The sequence below is a fragment of the Bombina bombina genome, chromosome 5, assembly GCF_027579735.1.
Source record: "Bombina bombina isolate aBomBom1 chromosome 5, aBomBom1.pri, whole genome shotgun sequence".
Classification (NCBI taxonomy): domain Eukaryota; kingdom Metazoa; phylum Chordata; class Amphibia; order Anura; family Bombinatoridae; genus Bombina; species Bombina bombina.
The window spans coordinates 423,468,587-423,484,114 of record NC_069503.1 but is presented as its reverse complement, the minus strand read 5'-3'; the positions used below and the strand labels follow the sequence as shown (position 1 = coordinate 423,484,114).

Here is a 15,528-nt window from a genome sequence, read left to right as displayed (position 1 = left end):
TCCACATAGCGTAGCCACAAGTGGATGTGCTCATTAAATGCTTCTGTTTGAAATACCTCCTCCATCTCCCATGAACCTAGGTGGAGGCAAGCATAAGTCGGGGCACACGTTGCCCCCATCGCTGTTCCTCTGATTTGTTTATATACTTTATTATCAAAAGAAAAAACATTGTTTTCAAGTATAAATTGTAAAAGTTTGACAGTGAATTTAGTATGTTCAGAGTAAGTTATTCCTCTAGTTTCCAAAAAATGCTGGGCTGCCCTAATTCCTACTGAATGGGGAATTGATGAATAGAGACCCTCTACGTTGAGGGAGACGAGGTATGCTCCATTTGGAATGGTCAAGCCATCAATCTTTCTTAGCAAATCTGCCGTATCAATTACATATGATGGCATAGTGTTAAGGAAAGGTTTGAGAAAACTATCCACATAATTACCCAAATTTTCAGTTAAACTACCTATCCCCGAAATGATGGGACGGCCTGGGGGGTTCAGCATGTTTTTATGGATTTTCGGTATGCAATAGAACACCGGCATAATTGGGTATTCCGTATATAAATATTTAAACTCTGCTAGACTAATGATGCCATTTGATTTTGCATCATTGAGTATTTTGAATAGGGCATTTTTAATGGTGGGAATAGGGTTTTCTGGTAAGCGCAAGTATTGGTTCCTATCCAATAATTGTCTTTTGACTTCCAGAGTGTAACTTGTCGCGTCCCAAAGGACCACATTCCCACCCTTATCAGCTGCTTTAATTACCACATTATCTGCATTGCTCAGTTCATTCAGGGCATTTCTCTCTGCCTTAGTTAGATTATCACCTATGATTCCTGTAAACGTCAATTGTTTAATGTCTTTCTCAACTTGTTTGACAAACAAGTTCACAGCTGGAATGGACGCTAATTGGGGCATATAGTTATATTTTTGTTTGAAACCTGATCTTACTATACTTTGCATGGTGGGGGTCGGTACTGAATCACCTAAAGCTTCATTCTGGAGGTTTAAGAGATCTTCCAGATCTGCTAGTGCCAATCTCATTCCTATCTAATGCCAGGTCATCAATAATATTCTTTTAAAAATTTGTGATAAGACAATTTGTCTAGCAAAGGAATGAAGGTATTTGATAAATTCAAATTTGTCAAACCCATTTGTGGGACAAAAAGAAAGACCTCTTTTTAGAACGTTCATATGGACCTGGTTCAATTTAAAGGATGACAGATTGATAACCTGCAGATCATTATCGGGGGATTTTAATAGCCCCTCCTGCTTCTTTGTCTCCGTGGGCGACCCCTGCGTCCTCTCTCCTGACTGTAGTCCCTCTCTCTGTTTGTTCTGAAAGGATATCGTCTCCCTTCGAAATTGGTACTCCCCCCTCCTGTGTCTCTTCCTGCCCCCTCTCCTTCCATACCAGTTTGTGTTCTTACCTGTTCATTTTTTGACTGACTAGGATCAATTTCAATATCTGAGCTGTCTGTTCCTGAATCATATGCTCCTCTTATAGATTGATAATTGTATACCCGTTTCTTGACATAGTCATCATTATCCCTAGCCAGTTTTCTGCTTTTCCTTAGTTTAATGTCAGCTTGTAATCTAGCTAATTGCTCTTGAATTTCTTTATTAAGTTTCTCAAAATTCGGATTCTGCTCAAAATTATTAACTACCTTTAATGCTTCTTCTACAGGTAGTTTCATTTTTTTCAAACCTTTCCTTATTTCTTTTAATCATTTTATTCATCAAAGTTATAGAACATTCTGATAGGCTTTGATTCCATTCTTCCATGAAGGTATCACCCCCCTCGTCCTCCCTTAAGTTTGTACCAGGGTCTAATCTGAGTCTTAAACCTCTAGGGATAATGTTATTTCTCTTGTTAAGTGTATTCAGTCCACGGATCATCCATTACTTATGGGATATATTCCCTTCCCAACAGGAAGTTGCAAGAGGATCACCCAAAGCAGAGCTGCTATATAGCTCCTCCCCTCACATGTGATATCCAGTCATTCTCTTGCAACTCTCAACAAAGTAGGAAGGTGTGAGAGGAGTGTGGAGTTTTTATACTTAATTATTTCTTCAATCAAAAGTTTATTTTAAATGGCACCGGAGTGTGCTGTTTTTCTCTCAGGCAGTATTTAGAAGAAGAATCTGCCTGCGTTTTCTATGATCTTAGCAGAAGTAACTAAGATCCACTGGCTGTTCTCGCACATTCTGAGGAGTGGGGTAACTTCAGAAAGGGAATAGCATGCAGGGTCCCCTGCAGATGAGGTATGTGCAGTAAAATATTTTTCTAAGGAATGGAATTGACTAAGAAAATACTGCTGATACAGATGTAATGTAAGTACAGCCTTAAATGCAGTAGTAGTGACTGGTATCAGGCTGATGAATGTATGTGCAGTAAAGTAATTTTCTAAGGAATGCAATTTGACTAAGAAAATACTGTTAATACTGAAGTAATGTATGAGCCTTAACTGCAGTAGAAGCGACTGGTAGCAGGCTTATTGATAACACTACATAACTTTTAAAATGTATGTTTAAAACGTTTACTGGCATGTTATTCGTTTTTGTGAGGTACTTTGGTGATAAATCTTTTGGAGCATGATTTTTTCCACATGGCTGACGTATATTTCTGCATAGAAACGGTTAACTGAGGTTTCCCACTGTTGTAATATGAGTGGGAGGGGCCTATTTTTGCGCTTTTTTGCGCAGTAAAAATTCAGTTACAGTCTTCCTGCTTCTTCCTCCTTGATCCAGGACGTCTCTAGAGAGCTCAGGGGTCTTCAAAATTCATTTTGAGGGAGGTAATCAGTCACAGCAGACCTGTAACAGTGTGTTTGACTGTGATAAAAACGTTAATTGTTAAATTGATTATCCGTTTTTGGGTATTAAGGGGTTAATCATCCATTTGCTAGTGGGTGCAATACTTTGCTAAATTAATACATTTACTGTGAAAATTTGGTTGCTATAACTGATTTGGTTCATTGTTATTTCAACTGTGACAGTTTTTTTGTGCTTCTTAAAGGCGCAGTAGTGTCTTTTATATTGCTTGTAAACTTATTTGAAAAGATTTTCCAAGCTTGCTAGTCTCATTGCTAGTCTGTTTAAACATGTCTGACACAGATGAATCTGTTTGTTCACTATGTTTGAAGGCCAATGTGGAGCCCCATAGAAATATGTGTACTAAATGTATTGATGTCACTTTAAATAAAAGTCAGTCTTTATCTGTAAAGAAATTATCACCAGACAACGAGGGGGAAGTTATGCCGACTAACTCTCCTCACGTGTCAGTACCTTCGCCTCCCGCTCAGGAGGCGCGTGATATTGTGGCGCCAAGTACATCAGAGAGGCCCATACAAATCACTTTGCAAGACATGGCTACTGTTATGACAGAGATATTATCTAAATTGCCAGAATTAAGAGGCAAGCGCGATAGCTCTGGGTTAAGGACAGAGCGCGCTGATGATGTGAGAGCCATGTCCGATACTGTGTCACAATTTGCAGAACATGAGGACGGAGATCTTCATTCTGTGGGTGACGGATCTGATCCAGGGAGACCGGATTCAGAGATTTCTAATTTTAAATTTAAGCTTGAGAACCTCCGTGTATTGCTAGGGGAGGTATTAGCGGCTCTGAATGATTGTAACACGGTTGCAATTCCAGAGAAATTATGTAGGCTGGATAGATACTATGCGGTGCCGGTGTGTACTGACGTTTTTCCTATACCTAAAAGGCTTACAGAGATTATTAGCAAGGAGTGAGATAGACCCGGTGTGCCCTTTTCCCCTCCTCCGATATTTAGGAAAATGTTTCCAATAGACGCCACCACACAAGACTTATGGCAGACGGTCCCTAAGGTGGAGGGAGCAGTTTCTACTTTAGCTAAACGTACCACTATCCCGGTGGAGGATAGTTGTGCTTTTTCGGATCCAATGGATAAAAAATTAGAAGGTTACCTTAAGAAAATGTTTGTTCAACAAGGTTTTATCTTACAGCCCCTTGCATGCATTGCGCCTGTCACTGCTGCTGCGGCATTCTGGTTTGAGTCTCTGGAAGAGGCCATTCGCACAGAGATTATGGACAAGCTTAAAGCACTTAAGCTAGCTAACGCATTTGTTTCTGATGCCGTTGTACATTTAACCATACTAACGGCTAAGAACTCCTGATTCGCCATCCAGGTGCGCAGTGCGCTATGGCTTAAATCCTGGTCAGCTGACGTGACTTCTAAATCTAAATTGCGTAATATTCCTTTCAAAGGGCAGACCTTATTCGGACCCGGCTTGAAAGAAATTATTGCTGACATTACTGGAGGTAAGGGTCATACTCTTCCTCAGGACAGGGCCAAATCAAAGGCCAAACAGTCTAATTTTCGTGCCTTTCGTAACTTCAAGGCAGGAGCAGCATCAACTTCCTCCGCTCCAAAACAGGAAGGAACTGTTGCTCGTTACAGACAGGGCTGGAAAGCTAACCAGTCCTGGAACAAGGGCAAGCAGGCCAGAAAACCTACTTCTGCCCCTAAGACAGCATGAAGAGAGGGCCCCCTATCCGGAAATGGATCTAGTGGGGGGCAGACTTTCTCTCTTCACCCAGGCTTGGGCAAGAGATGTCCAGGATCCCTGGGCGTTGGATATCTCAGGGATATCTTCTGGACTTCAAAGCTTCTCCTCCACAAGGGAGCTTTCATCTTTCAAGGTTATCAGCAAACCAAATAAAGAAAGAGGCATTTCTACGCTGTGTACAAGACCTCTTAGTAATGGGGGTGATCCACCCAGTTCCGCGGACGGAACAAGGGCAAGGTTTTTACTCAAATCTGTTTGTGGTTCCCAAGAAAGAGGGAACCTTCAGACCAATCTTGGACCTAAAAATCTTAAACAAATTCCTAAGAGTTCCATCATTCAAAATGGAAACTATTCGAACCATCCTACCCATGATCCAAGAGGGTCAATACATGACCACAGTGGACTTAAAGGATGCCTACCTTCACATACCGATTCACAAAGATAATTATCGGTACCTAAGATTTGCCTTTCTAGACAGGCATTACCAGTTTGTAGCTCTTCCCTTCGGGTTAGCTACGGCCCCGAGAATTTTTACAAAGGTTCTGGGCTCACTTCTGGCGGTGCTAAGACCGCAAGGCATAGCGGTGGCTCCGTACCTAGACGACATTCTGATACAAGCGTCAAGTTTTCAAATTGCCAAGTCTCATACAGAGATAGTTCTGGCATTTCTGAGGTCGCATGGGTGGAAGGTGAACGTGGAAAAGAGTTCTCTATTACCTCTCACAAGAGTTCCCTTCCTGGGGACTCTTATAGATTCTATAGAGATGAAGATTTACCTAACGGAGTCCAGGTTATCAAAGCTTCTGAATGCTTGCCGTGTCCTTCATTCCATTCCACGCCCGTCAGTAGCTCAGTGCATGGAAGTAATCGGCTTAATGGTAGCGGCAATGGACATAGTACCATTTGCGCGCCTGCATCTCAGACCACTGCAATTATGCATGCTACGTCAGTGGAATGGGGATTACTCAGATTTGTCCCCTCTACTAAATCTGGATCAAGAGACCAGAGATTCTCTTCTCTGGTGGCTTTCTCGGGTCCATCTGTCCAAGGGGATGACCTTTCGCAGGCCAGATTGGACGATTGTAACAACAGATGCCAGCCTTCTAGGTTGGGGCGCAGTCTGGAACTCCCTGAAGGCTCAGGGATTATGGACTCAGGAGGAGAAACTCCTCCCAATAAATATTCTGGAGTTGAGAGCAATATTCAATGCTCTTCTAGCTTGGCCTCAGTTAGCAACACTGAGGTTCATCAGATTTCAGTCGGACAACATCACGACTGTGGCTTACATCAACCATCAAGGGGGAACCAGGAGTTCCCTAGCGATGTTAGAAGTCTCAAAGATAATTCGCTGGGCAGAGTCTCACTCTTGCCACCTGTCGGCAATCTACATCCCAGGCGTGGAGAACTGGGAGGCGGACTTTCTAAGTCGCCAGACTTTTCATCCGGGGGAGTGGGAACTTCATCCGGAGGTCTTTGCTCAACTGATTCATCGTTGGGGCAAACCAGAACTGGATCTCATGGCGTCTCGCCAGAACGCCAAGCTTCCTTGTTACGGATCCAGGTCCAGGGACCCGGGAGCGGCGCTGATAGATGCTCTGGCAGCCCCTTGGGTTTTCAACATGGCTTATGTGTTTCCACCATTTCCGCTGCTACCTCGACTGATTGCCAAGATCAAACAGGAGAGAGCATCAGTGATTCTGATAGCGCCTGCGTGGCCACGCAGGACCTGGTATGCAGACCTAGTGGACATGTCGTCCTGTCCACCATGGTCTCTGCCTCTGAGGCAGGACCTTCTAATACAATGTCCTTTCAACCATCCAAATCTAATTTCTCTGAGGCTGACTGCATGGAGATTGAACGCTTGATCCTATCAAAGCGTGGCTTCTCGGAGTCAGTTATTGATACCTTAATACAGGCACGGAAGCCTGTTACCAGAAATATTTACCATAAGATATGGCGTAAATATTTATATTGGTGCGAATCCAAGAGTTACTCATGGAGTAAGGTTAGGATTCCTAGGATATTGTCCTTTCTACAAGAGGGTTTAGAAAAGGGCTTATCTGCTAGTTCGTTAAAGGGACATATTTCTGCTCTGTCTATTTTCTTACACAAACGTCTGGCAGAAGACGTCCAGGCTTTTTGTCAGGCTTTGGCTAGGATTAAGCCTGTGTTTAAGACTGTTGCTCCTCCGTGGAGCTTAAACTTGGTTCTTAAAGTTCTTCAAGGGGTTCCGTTTGAACCCCTTCATTCCATTGATAGTAAGCTTTTATCTTGTAAAGTTCTGTTTTTGATGGCTATTTCCTCGGCTCGAAGAGTCTCTGAGTTATCTGCCTTACATTGTGATTCTCCTTATCTGATTTTCCATTCAGACAAGGTAGTTCTGCGTACTAAACCTGGGTTTTTACCTAAGGTAGTTTCTAACAGGAATATCAATCAGGAGATTGTTGTTCCATCATTATGTCCTAATCCTTCTTCAAAGAAGGAACGACTTTTGCATAATCTGGACGTAGTCCGTGCCCTGAAGTTCTATTTACAGGCAACTAAAGATTTTCGTCAAACTTCTTCCCTGTTTGTCGTGTACTCTGGACAGAGGAGAGGTCAAAAAGCTTCGGCAACCTCTCTCTCCTTTTGGCTTCGTAGCATAATACGTTTAGCTTATGAGACTGCTGGACAGCAGCCCCCTGAAAGAATTACAGCTCATTCCACTAGAGCTGTGGCTTCCACCTGGGCCTTTAAGAATGAGGCATCTGTTGAACAGATTTGCAAGGCTGCAACTTGGTCTTCGCTTCACACTTTTTAAAAATTTTACAAATTTGACACTTTTGCTTCTTCGGAGGCTGTTTTTGGGAGAAAGGTTCTACAGGCAGTGGTTCCTTACGTTTAAGTTCCTGCCTTGTCCCTCCCATCATCCGTGTACTTTAGCTTTGGTATTGGTATCCCATAAGTATCGGATGATCCGTGGACTGAATACACTTAACAAGAGAAAACATAATTTATGCTTACCTGATAAATTTATTTCTCTTGTAGTGTATTCAGTCCACGGCCCGCCCTGTCTTTTTTAAGGCAGATCTAAATTTTAATTAAAACTCCAGTCACCACTGCTCCCTATGGTTTCTCCTTTCTTGTCTTGTTTCGGTCAAATGACTGGATATGACATGTGAGGGGAGGAGCTATATAGCAGCTCTGCTTTGGGTGATCCTCTTGCAACTTCCTGTTGGGAAGGGAATATATCCCATAAGTAATGGATGATCCGTGGACTGAATACACTACAAGAGAAATAAATTTATCAGGTAAGCATAAATTATGTTTCTTTCATGTAATTAGCAAGAGTCCATGAGCTAGTGACGTATGGGATATACATTCCTACCAGGAGGGGCAAAGTTTCCCAAACCTTAAAATGCCTATAAATACACCCCTCACCACACCCACAATTCAGTTTTACAAACTTTGCCTCCGATGGAGGTGGTGAAGTAAGTTTGTGCTAGATTCTACGTTGATATGCGCTCCGCAGCAAGTTGGAGCCCGGTTTTCCTCTCAGCGTGCAGTGAATGTCAGAGGGATGTGAGGAGAGTATTGCCTATTTGAATGCAGTGATCTCCTTCTAAGGGGTCTATTTCATAGGTTCTCTGTTATCGGTCGTAGAGATTCATCTCTTACCTCCCTTTTCAGATCGACGATATACTCTTATATATACCATTACCTCTGCTGATTCTCGTTTCAGTACTGGTTTGGCTATCTGCTATATGTAGATGAGTGTCCTGGGGTAAGTAAGTCTTATTTTCTGTGACACTCCTAGCTATGGTTGGGCACTTTGTTTATAAAGTTCTAAATATATGTATTCAAACATTTATTTGCCTTGACTCAGAATGTTCAACTTTCCTTATTTTTCAGACAGTCAGTTTCATATTTGGGATAATGCATTTTAATTTAACATTTTTTACCTTAAAATTTGACTTTTTCCCTGTGGGCTGTTAGGCTCGCGGGGGCTGAAAATGCTTCATTTTATTGCGTCATTCTTGGCGCGGACTTTTTTGGCGCAAACAAATCTATTTCCGTTTCCGGCGTCATACGTGTCGCCGGAAGTTGCGTCATTCTTTGACGTTATTTTGCGCCAAAGATGTCGGCGTTCCGGATGTGGCGTCATTTTTGGCGCCAAAGAGCATTTAGGCGCCAAATAATGTGGGCGTCTTATTTGGCGCGAAAAAATATGGGCGTCACTTTTGTCTCCACATTATTTTAGTCTCATTTTTTATTGCTTCTGGTTGCTAGAAGCTTGTTCTTTGGCATTTTTTCCCATTCCTGAAACTGTCATTTAAGGAATTTGATCAATTTTGCTTTATATGTTGTTTTTTTCTTTTACATATTGCAAGATGTTCCACGTTGCAACTGAGTCAGAAGATACTTCAGGAAAATCACTGCACAGTGCTGGAGCTACCAAGCTAAGTGTATCTGCTATAAACTTTTGGTATCTGTTTCTCCAGCTGTTATTTGTATTGCATGTCATGTCAAACTTATTAATGCAGATAAAATTTCCTTTAGTACTGTTACATTAACATGTTCCGTCAACATCTAATTTTCAGAGTGTTCCTGATAACATAAGAGATTTTATTTTTTAAATCCATTAAGAAGGCTATGTCTGTTATTTCTCCTTCTAGTATACATAAAAGTCTTTTAAAACTTCTCTTTTTTCAGATGAATTTTTAAATGAACATCATCATTCTGATACTGATAATGGTTCTTCTGGTTCAGAGGTTTCTGTCTCAGAGGTTGATGCTGATAAATCTTTGTATTTGTTCAAGATGGAATTTATTCGTTCTTTACTTAAAGAAGTGTTATTTGCATTAGAAATAGAGGATTCTGGTCCTCTTGATTCTAAATGTAAACGTTTAAATTAGGTTTTTAAATCTCCTGTAGTTATTCCAGAAGTGTTTTATCTCCCTGATGCTTTTTCTGAAGTAATTTCCAGGGAATGGAATAATTTGGGTAATTTATTTACTCCTTCTAGACGTTTAAGCAAATTATATCCTGTGCCATCTGACAGATTAGAGTTTTTTGAGACAAAAATCCCTAAGGTTATGGGGCTGTCTCTACTCCTGCTAATGTACTACTATTCCTACGGCAGATAGTACTTCATTTAAGGATCCTTTAGATAGGGAAATTGAATCCTTTCTAAGAAAAGCTTACTTATGTTCAGGTAATCTTCTTAGACCTGCTATTTTTAGCGGATGTTGCTGCAGCTTCAACTTTTTGGTTAGAAGCTTTAGCGCAACAAGTAACAGATCATAATTTTATAGCATTATTATTATTCTATAACATGCTAATAATTTTTTTGGTGATACCATCTTTTGATATCATTAGAGTTGATGTCAGGTATATGTCTCTAGCTATTTTAGCTAGAAAAGCTTTATGGATTAAACTTGGAATGCTGACATGTCTTCTAAGTCATCTTTGCTTTCCCTTTCTTTCCAGGGTAAATAATCATTTTAGTTCCTTTCCTCACAAGGAACAAAAGCCTGATCCTTCATCCTCAGGGGCGGTATCAGTTTGGAAACTATTTCCAGTTTGGAATATATCCAAGCCTTATAGAAACCTATAGCCAGCTCCTAAGTACCTATGAAGGTGCGGCCCTTATTCCAGCTCAGCTGGTATGGGGCAGATTACGTTTTCTTCAAAGAAATTTGGATCAATTCCGTTCTTAATCTCTGGTTTCAGAAACATTGTTTCAGAAAGGTACAGAATTGGCTTCAAGTTAAGGCCTCCTGCTAAGAGATTCTTTTCTTTCCCGTGTCCCAGTTAACACAGCAAAGGCTCAGCATTTCTGTAATGTGTTTCAGATCTAGAGTTGGCTGGAGTATTTATGCCAGTTCCAGTTCTGGAACAGGGGCTGGGGTTTTATTTTATCTCTTCATTTGTACCAAAGAAGGTCAATTCCTTCAGACCAGTTCCGGATCTGTCATTATTGAATCGTTATGTTAGGATACCAACATTCAAGATGGTTACTGTAGGACTATCCTGCCTTTTGTTTAGCAAGGGCATTATATGTCTACAATAGATTTACAGGATGTGTATCTGCATATTCCGATTCATCCAGATCACTTTTAGTGTCTGAGATTCTCTTTTTAGACAAGCATTACCAGTTTTGTGGCTCTACCGTTTGGCCTAGCCTCAGTTCCAAGAATTTTTTTCAAAGGTTCTCGTGCCCCTTTTTTCTGTAATCAGAGAATAGGGTTTTGGTATTTCCTTATTTGGACGATATCTTGGTACTTGCTCAGTCTTCTCATTTTTGAAGAATCTCATACGAATCGACTTGTGTTGTTTCTTCAAATTCATGGTTGGAGGATCAATTTACCATCAGTTCATTGATTCCTCAGACAAGGGTAACCTTTTTTAGGTTTCTAGATAAATTCAGTGTTTATGACTCTGTCCTTGTCAGACAAGAGAAGTTTAACATTGATATCAGCTTGTCAAAACCTTCAGTCACAATCATTCCCTTTGGTAGCCTTATGCATGGAAATGTTGGGTCTTAGGACTGCCGCATCAGATGCGATCTCCTTTGCTCGTTTTCACATGCGACCTCTTCAGCTCTGTATGCTGAACCAATGGTGCAGGGATTACTCAAAGATATCTCAATTAATATCTTTAAACCGATTTTACAACACTCTCTGACATGGTGGACAGATCACCATCGTTTAGTTCAGGGGGTTTCTTTGTTCTTCCGACCTGGACTATAATCTCTACAGATGCAAGTCTTACAGGTTGGGGAGCTGTGTGGGGGTATCTGACGGCACAAGGGGTTTGGGAATCTCAGGAGGTGAGATTTCCGATCAATATTTTGGAACTCCGTGCAATTTTCAGAGCTCTTCAGTCTTGGCCTCTTCTCAAGAGAGAGTTGTTCATTTGTTTTCAGATAGACAATGTCACAACTGTGGCATACATCAATCATCAAGGAGGGACTCACAGTCCTCTGGCTATGAAAGAAGTATCTCGAATTTTGGTTTGGGCGGAATCCAGCTCCTGTCTAATCTCTGAGGTTCATATCCCAGGTATGGACAATTGGAAAGCGGATTATCTCAGTCGCCAAACGTTGCATCCGGGCGAATGGTCTCTTCACCCAGAGGTATTTCTTCAGATTGTTCAAATGTGGGAACTTCCAGAAATAGATCTGATGGCTTCTCATCTAAACAAGAAACTTCCCAGGTATCTGTCCAGATCCCGGGATCCTCAGGCGGAGGCAGTGGATGCATTATCACTTCCTTGGAAGTATCATCCTGCCTATATCTTTCCACCTCTAGTTCTTCTTCCAAGAGTAATCTCCAAGATTCTGAAGGAATGCTCGTTTGTTCTGCTGGTAGCTCCGGCATGGCCTCACAGGTTTTGGTATGCGGATCTTGTCCGGATGGCCTCTTGCCAACCGTGGACTCTTCCGTTAAGACCAGACCTTTTGTCTCAAGGTCCTTTTTTCCATCAGGATCTGAAATCCTTAAATTTAAAGGTATGGAGATTGAACGCTTGATTCTTGGTCAAAGAGGTTTCTCTGACTCTGTGATTAATACTATGTTACAGGCTCGTAAATCTGTATCCAGAGAGATATATTATAGAGTCTGGAAGACTTATATTTCTTGGTGTCTTTCTCATCTTTTTTCTTGGCATTCTTTTAGAATACCGAGAATATTACAGTTTCTTCAGGATGATTTAGATAAGGGTTTGTCCGCAAGTTCCTTGAAAGGTCAAATCTCTGCTCTTTCTGTTCTTTTTCACAGAAAGATTGCTATTCTTCCTGATATTCATTGTTTTGTACAAGCTTTGGTTCGTATAAAGCCTGTCATTTAGTCAATTTCTCCTCCTTGGAGTTTTGAATTTGGTTCTGGGGGCTCTTCAAGCTCTTCCATTTGAACCTATGCATTCATTGGATATTAAATTACTTTCTTGGAAAGTTTTGTTCCTTTTGGCCATCTCTTCTGCCAGAAGAGTTTTTGAATTATCTGCTCTTTCTTGTGAGTCTCCTTTTCTGATTTTTCATCAGGATAAGGCGGTGTTGCGAACTTCTTTTGAATTTTTACTTAAGTTGTGAATTCCAACAACATTAGTAGAGACATTGTGGTTCCTTCATTATGTCTTAATCCTAAGAATTCTAAGGAGAACTCGTTGCATTCTTTGGATGTTATTAGAGCTTTGAAATATTATGTTGAAGCTACTAAGTCTTTCCGAAAGACTTCTAGTTTATTTGTTATCTTTTCCGGTTTTAGAAAGGCCAGAAAACTTCTGCCATTTCTTTGGCATCTTGGTTGAAATCTTTAATTCATCTTGCCTATGTTGAGTCGGGTAAGACTCCGCCTCATAGGATTACAGCTCATTCTACTAGGTCAGTTTCTACTTCCTGGGCGTTTAGGAATGAAGCTTCGGTTTATCAGATTTGCAAAGCGGCAACTTGGTCCACTTTGCATACTTTTACCAAATTCTACCATTTTGTTGTATTTTCTTCTTCTGAAGCAGTTTTTGGTAGAAAAGTACTTCAGGCAGCGGTTTCAGTTTGAATCTTCTGCTTATGTTTTTCATTAAACTTTATTTTGGGTGTGGATTATTTTCAGCAGGAATTGGCTGTCTTTATTTTATCCCTCCCTCTCTAGTGACTCTTGTGTGGAAAGATCCACATCTTGGGTAGTCATTATCCCATACGTCACTAGCTCATGGACTCTTGCTAATTACATGAAAGAAAACATAATTTATGTAAGAACTTACCTGATAAATTCATTTCTTTCATATTAGCAAGAGTCCATGAGGCCCGCCCTTATTTTGTGGTGGTTATGATTTTTTTGTATAAAGCACAATTATTCCAATTCCTTATTTTATATGCTTTCGCACTTTTTTCTTATCACCCCACTTCTTGGCTATTCGTTAAACTGAATTGTGGGTGTGGTGAGGGGTGTATTTATAGGCATTTTAAGGTTTGGGAAACTTTGCCCCTCCTGGTAGGAATGTATATCCCATACGTCACTAGCTCATGGACTCTTGCTAATATGAAAGAAATGAATTTATCAGGTAAGTTCTTACATAAATTATGTTTTTTTTAACATAGTTCTCCAGACACAGTGTTGGTGTTATTCACATTTATTTTGATGCTGTCAGAGCTAACCAATTTGTTTAGAAAACAAAATGAATATCATTAAGCCCGATTGTCTTTTTGCCCTTCATTCTTGTGCCAGAAAGGGGCCAAGAAATCTTACAAGGTTTCTTTAGCCAACTCGATTTACATTGCAATCTCAAAAAAGTGGATTCTTTTTAAGATCCTTTAGATTTTTACTTGTGTGGTCGCATCTTCTTGGTCATCATGAATACTCTATGGACATTTATGCAAAGCAGCCATCCTATGTAGCATACTCCTTGAAACCCATCTTCCTTTTGTTATTTTGTGCTACATGGGTACATGCAAAAATATTTAACTGATGCTTTTTTCTTAGTTGTGAATGTTATCATATCCCTTTAATGATTAGTAATGATTCACAACATTATTTTTAAAAAAGGGACATGAGTCAAAATTAATGTTTCATGAGTCCCATAGAACATCATCAGTACATGTAATTTTAAGACACTTTTAATTGGACTTTATTCTTGTGGTATCCTTTGTTAAAAAGAATATGTGCATGTATGAAGCAGCAGCAGCAGCAATGCATTGCTCAGAGTTAAATGGTGGCTACACATATTTGTCTTTTGTCATTAACTCACCATATGTGTTCAATTAGCTCCCAGTAGTACTTTGCTGTTATGGAGCTAACATTAACTTTGTGTTTAATCCCTTTGCAGCGGTTAAAGGGACACTGAACCCAAATTATTTCTTTTGTGATTCAGATAGAGCATGCAATTTTAAGAAACTTTCTAATTTACTCCTATTATCAAATTTTCTTCATTCTCTTGGTATCTTTATTTGAAAAACAAGAATGTAAGTTTAGATGCCGGTCCATTTTTGGTGAACAACCTGAGTTGTTCTTGCTAATTAGTGGATACATTCACCCACCAATAAACAAGTGCTGTCCATCGTACTGATTCAACAATTGGCTGGATCCTTAGCTTAGATGCCTTCTTTTTCAAATAAAGATAGCAAGGGAACGAAGAAAAATTGATAATAGGAGTAAATTAGAAAGTTGCTTAAAATTATGCTTAAAATATGCTCTATCTGAATTATGCTTAAAATATGCTCTATCTGAATTATGCTTAAAATATGCTCTATCTGAATCATGAAAGAAAAAAATTGGGTTCGGTGTCCCTTTAAACACATAATTATATGCAAGCAACAGTGCAATAATAAAATGCTCAAACAAATATTAGAGCATTTTCTTTTTGCCCTTTCATGTCCCTTTAAGAACACAAACTGCAATGCAGAGCGTTGGCACTCTAATATTTTTCTTTTTATTATTTCTAGCCTTCTGTTGAGACACTCATCAAATTGTTTGATCACATTGCATCTGCAGGCTTAAGCAAGACAATACCAGTTTTAGTGGAGATGCTATGTAAGGTATGATAATAATATTTAACTAATGTGCATTAAGTAAGTGTGTTGTCTGTCAGTCATCTTTATTTCTTTTATCAGCTTTTGGAAGCTGGCACGGTTTTTACACCTGAACACTGCAACCGTGTAATAAAGATATTGAACCAACTACATGCAACACAGACAGACATCAACATTGTATTAGCCATGCTATCAAGGTGAGGTTATTATAGTGCTACTATACTCAGTAACTCATGCTATGAAAAATAAAGCCTTGTATTATCCATAATGTTTTCATTGTACTCACTTTTGCTGAAAAAAAATGTGTTTTCTTCTGGCTGAGATGCTGGAGTACATTTAACCCTTTGGCTGCTAAGCCATTTCCCACCTGGGTGCTAAGCAGGTTTTTAATTTTTTTCTTTTTTTTTTTAAATATATATATATTTTCTCTTTTTGGAAAGGTTAGGCAATTACCTTTCCAACGGTGGGTCTTGGG

General features: G+C 40.0%; 1 protein-coding gene across 1 annotated transcript in view; it reads left to right on the top strand.

Annotated features, from left to right (window-relative positions):
* TOPAZ1 (testis and ovary specific TOPAZ 1) overlaps nucleotides 1–15,528 on the top strand; it is a gene marked incomplete at its 5' end in the record, with an annotated part of 739,661 nt that overhangs the window by 168,959 nt on the left and 555,174 nt on the right. The window contains 2 exons of the mRNA XM_053715746.1: nucleotides 14,967–15,059; nucleotides 15,135–15,250. Of these exons, the coding sequence (XP_053571721.1) occupies nucleotides 14,967–15,059; nucleotides 15,135–15,250 (209 nt within the window). The remainder of the gene's footprint in view (nucleotides 1–14,966; nucleotides 15,060–15,134; nucleotides 15,251–15,528) is intronic.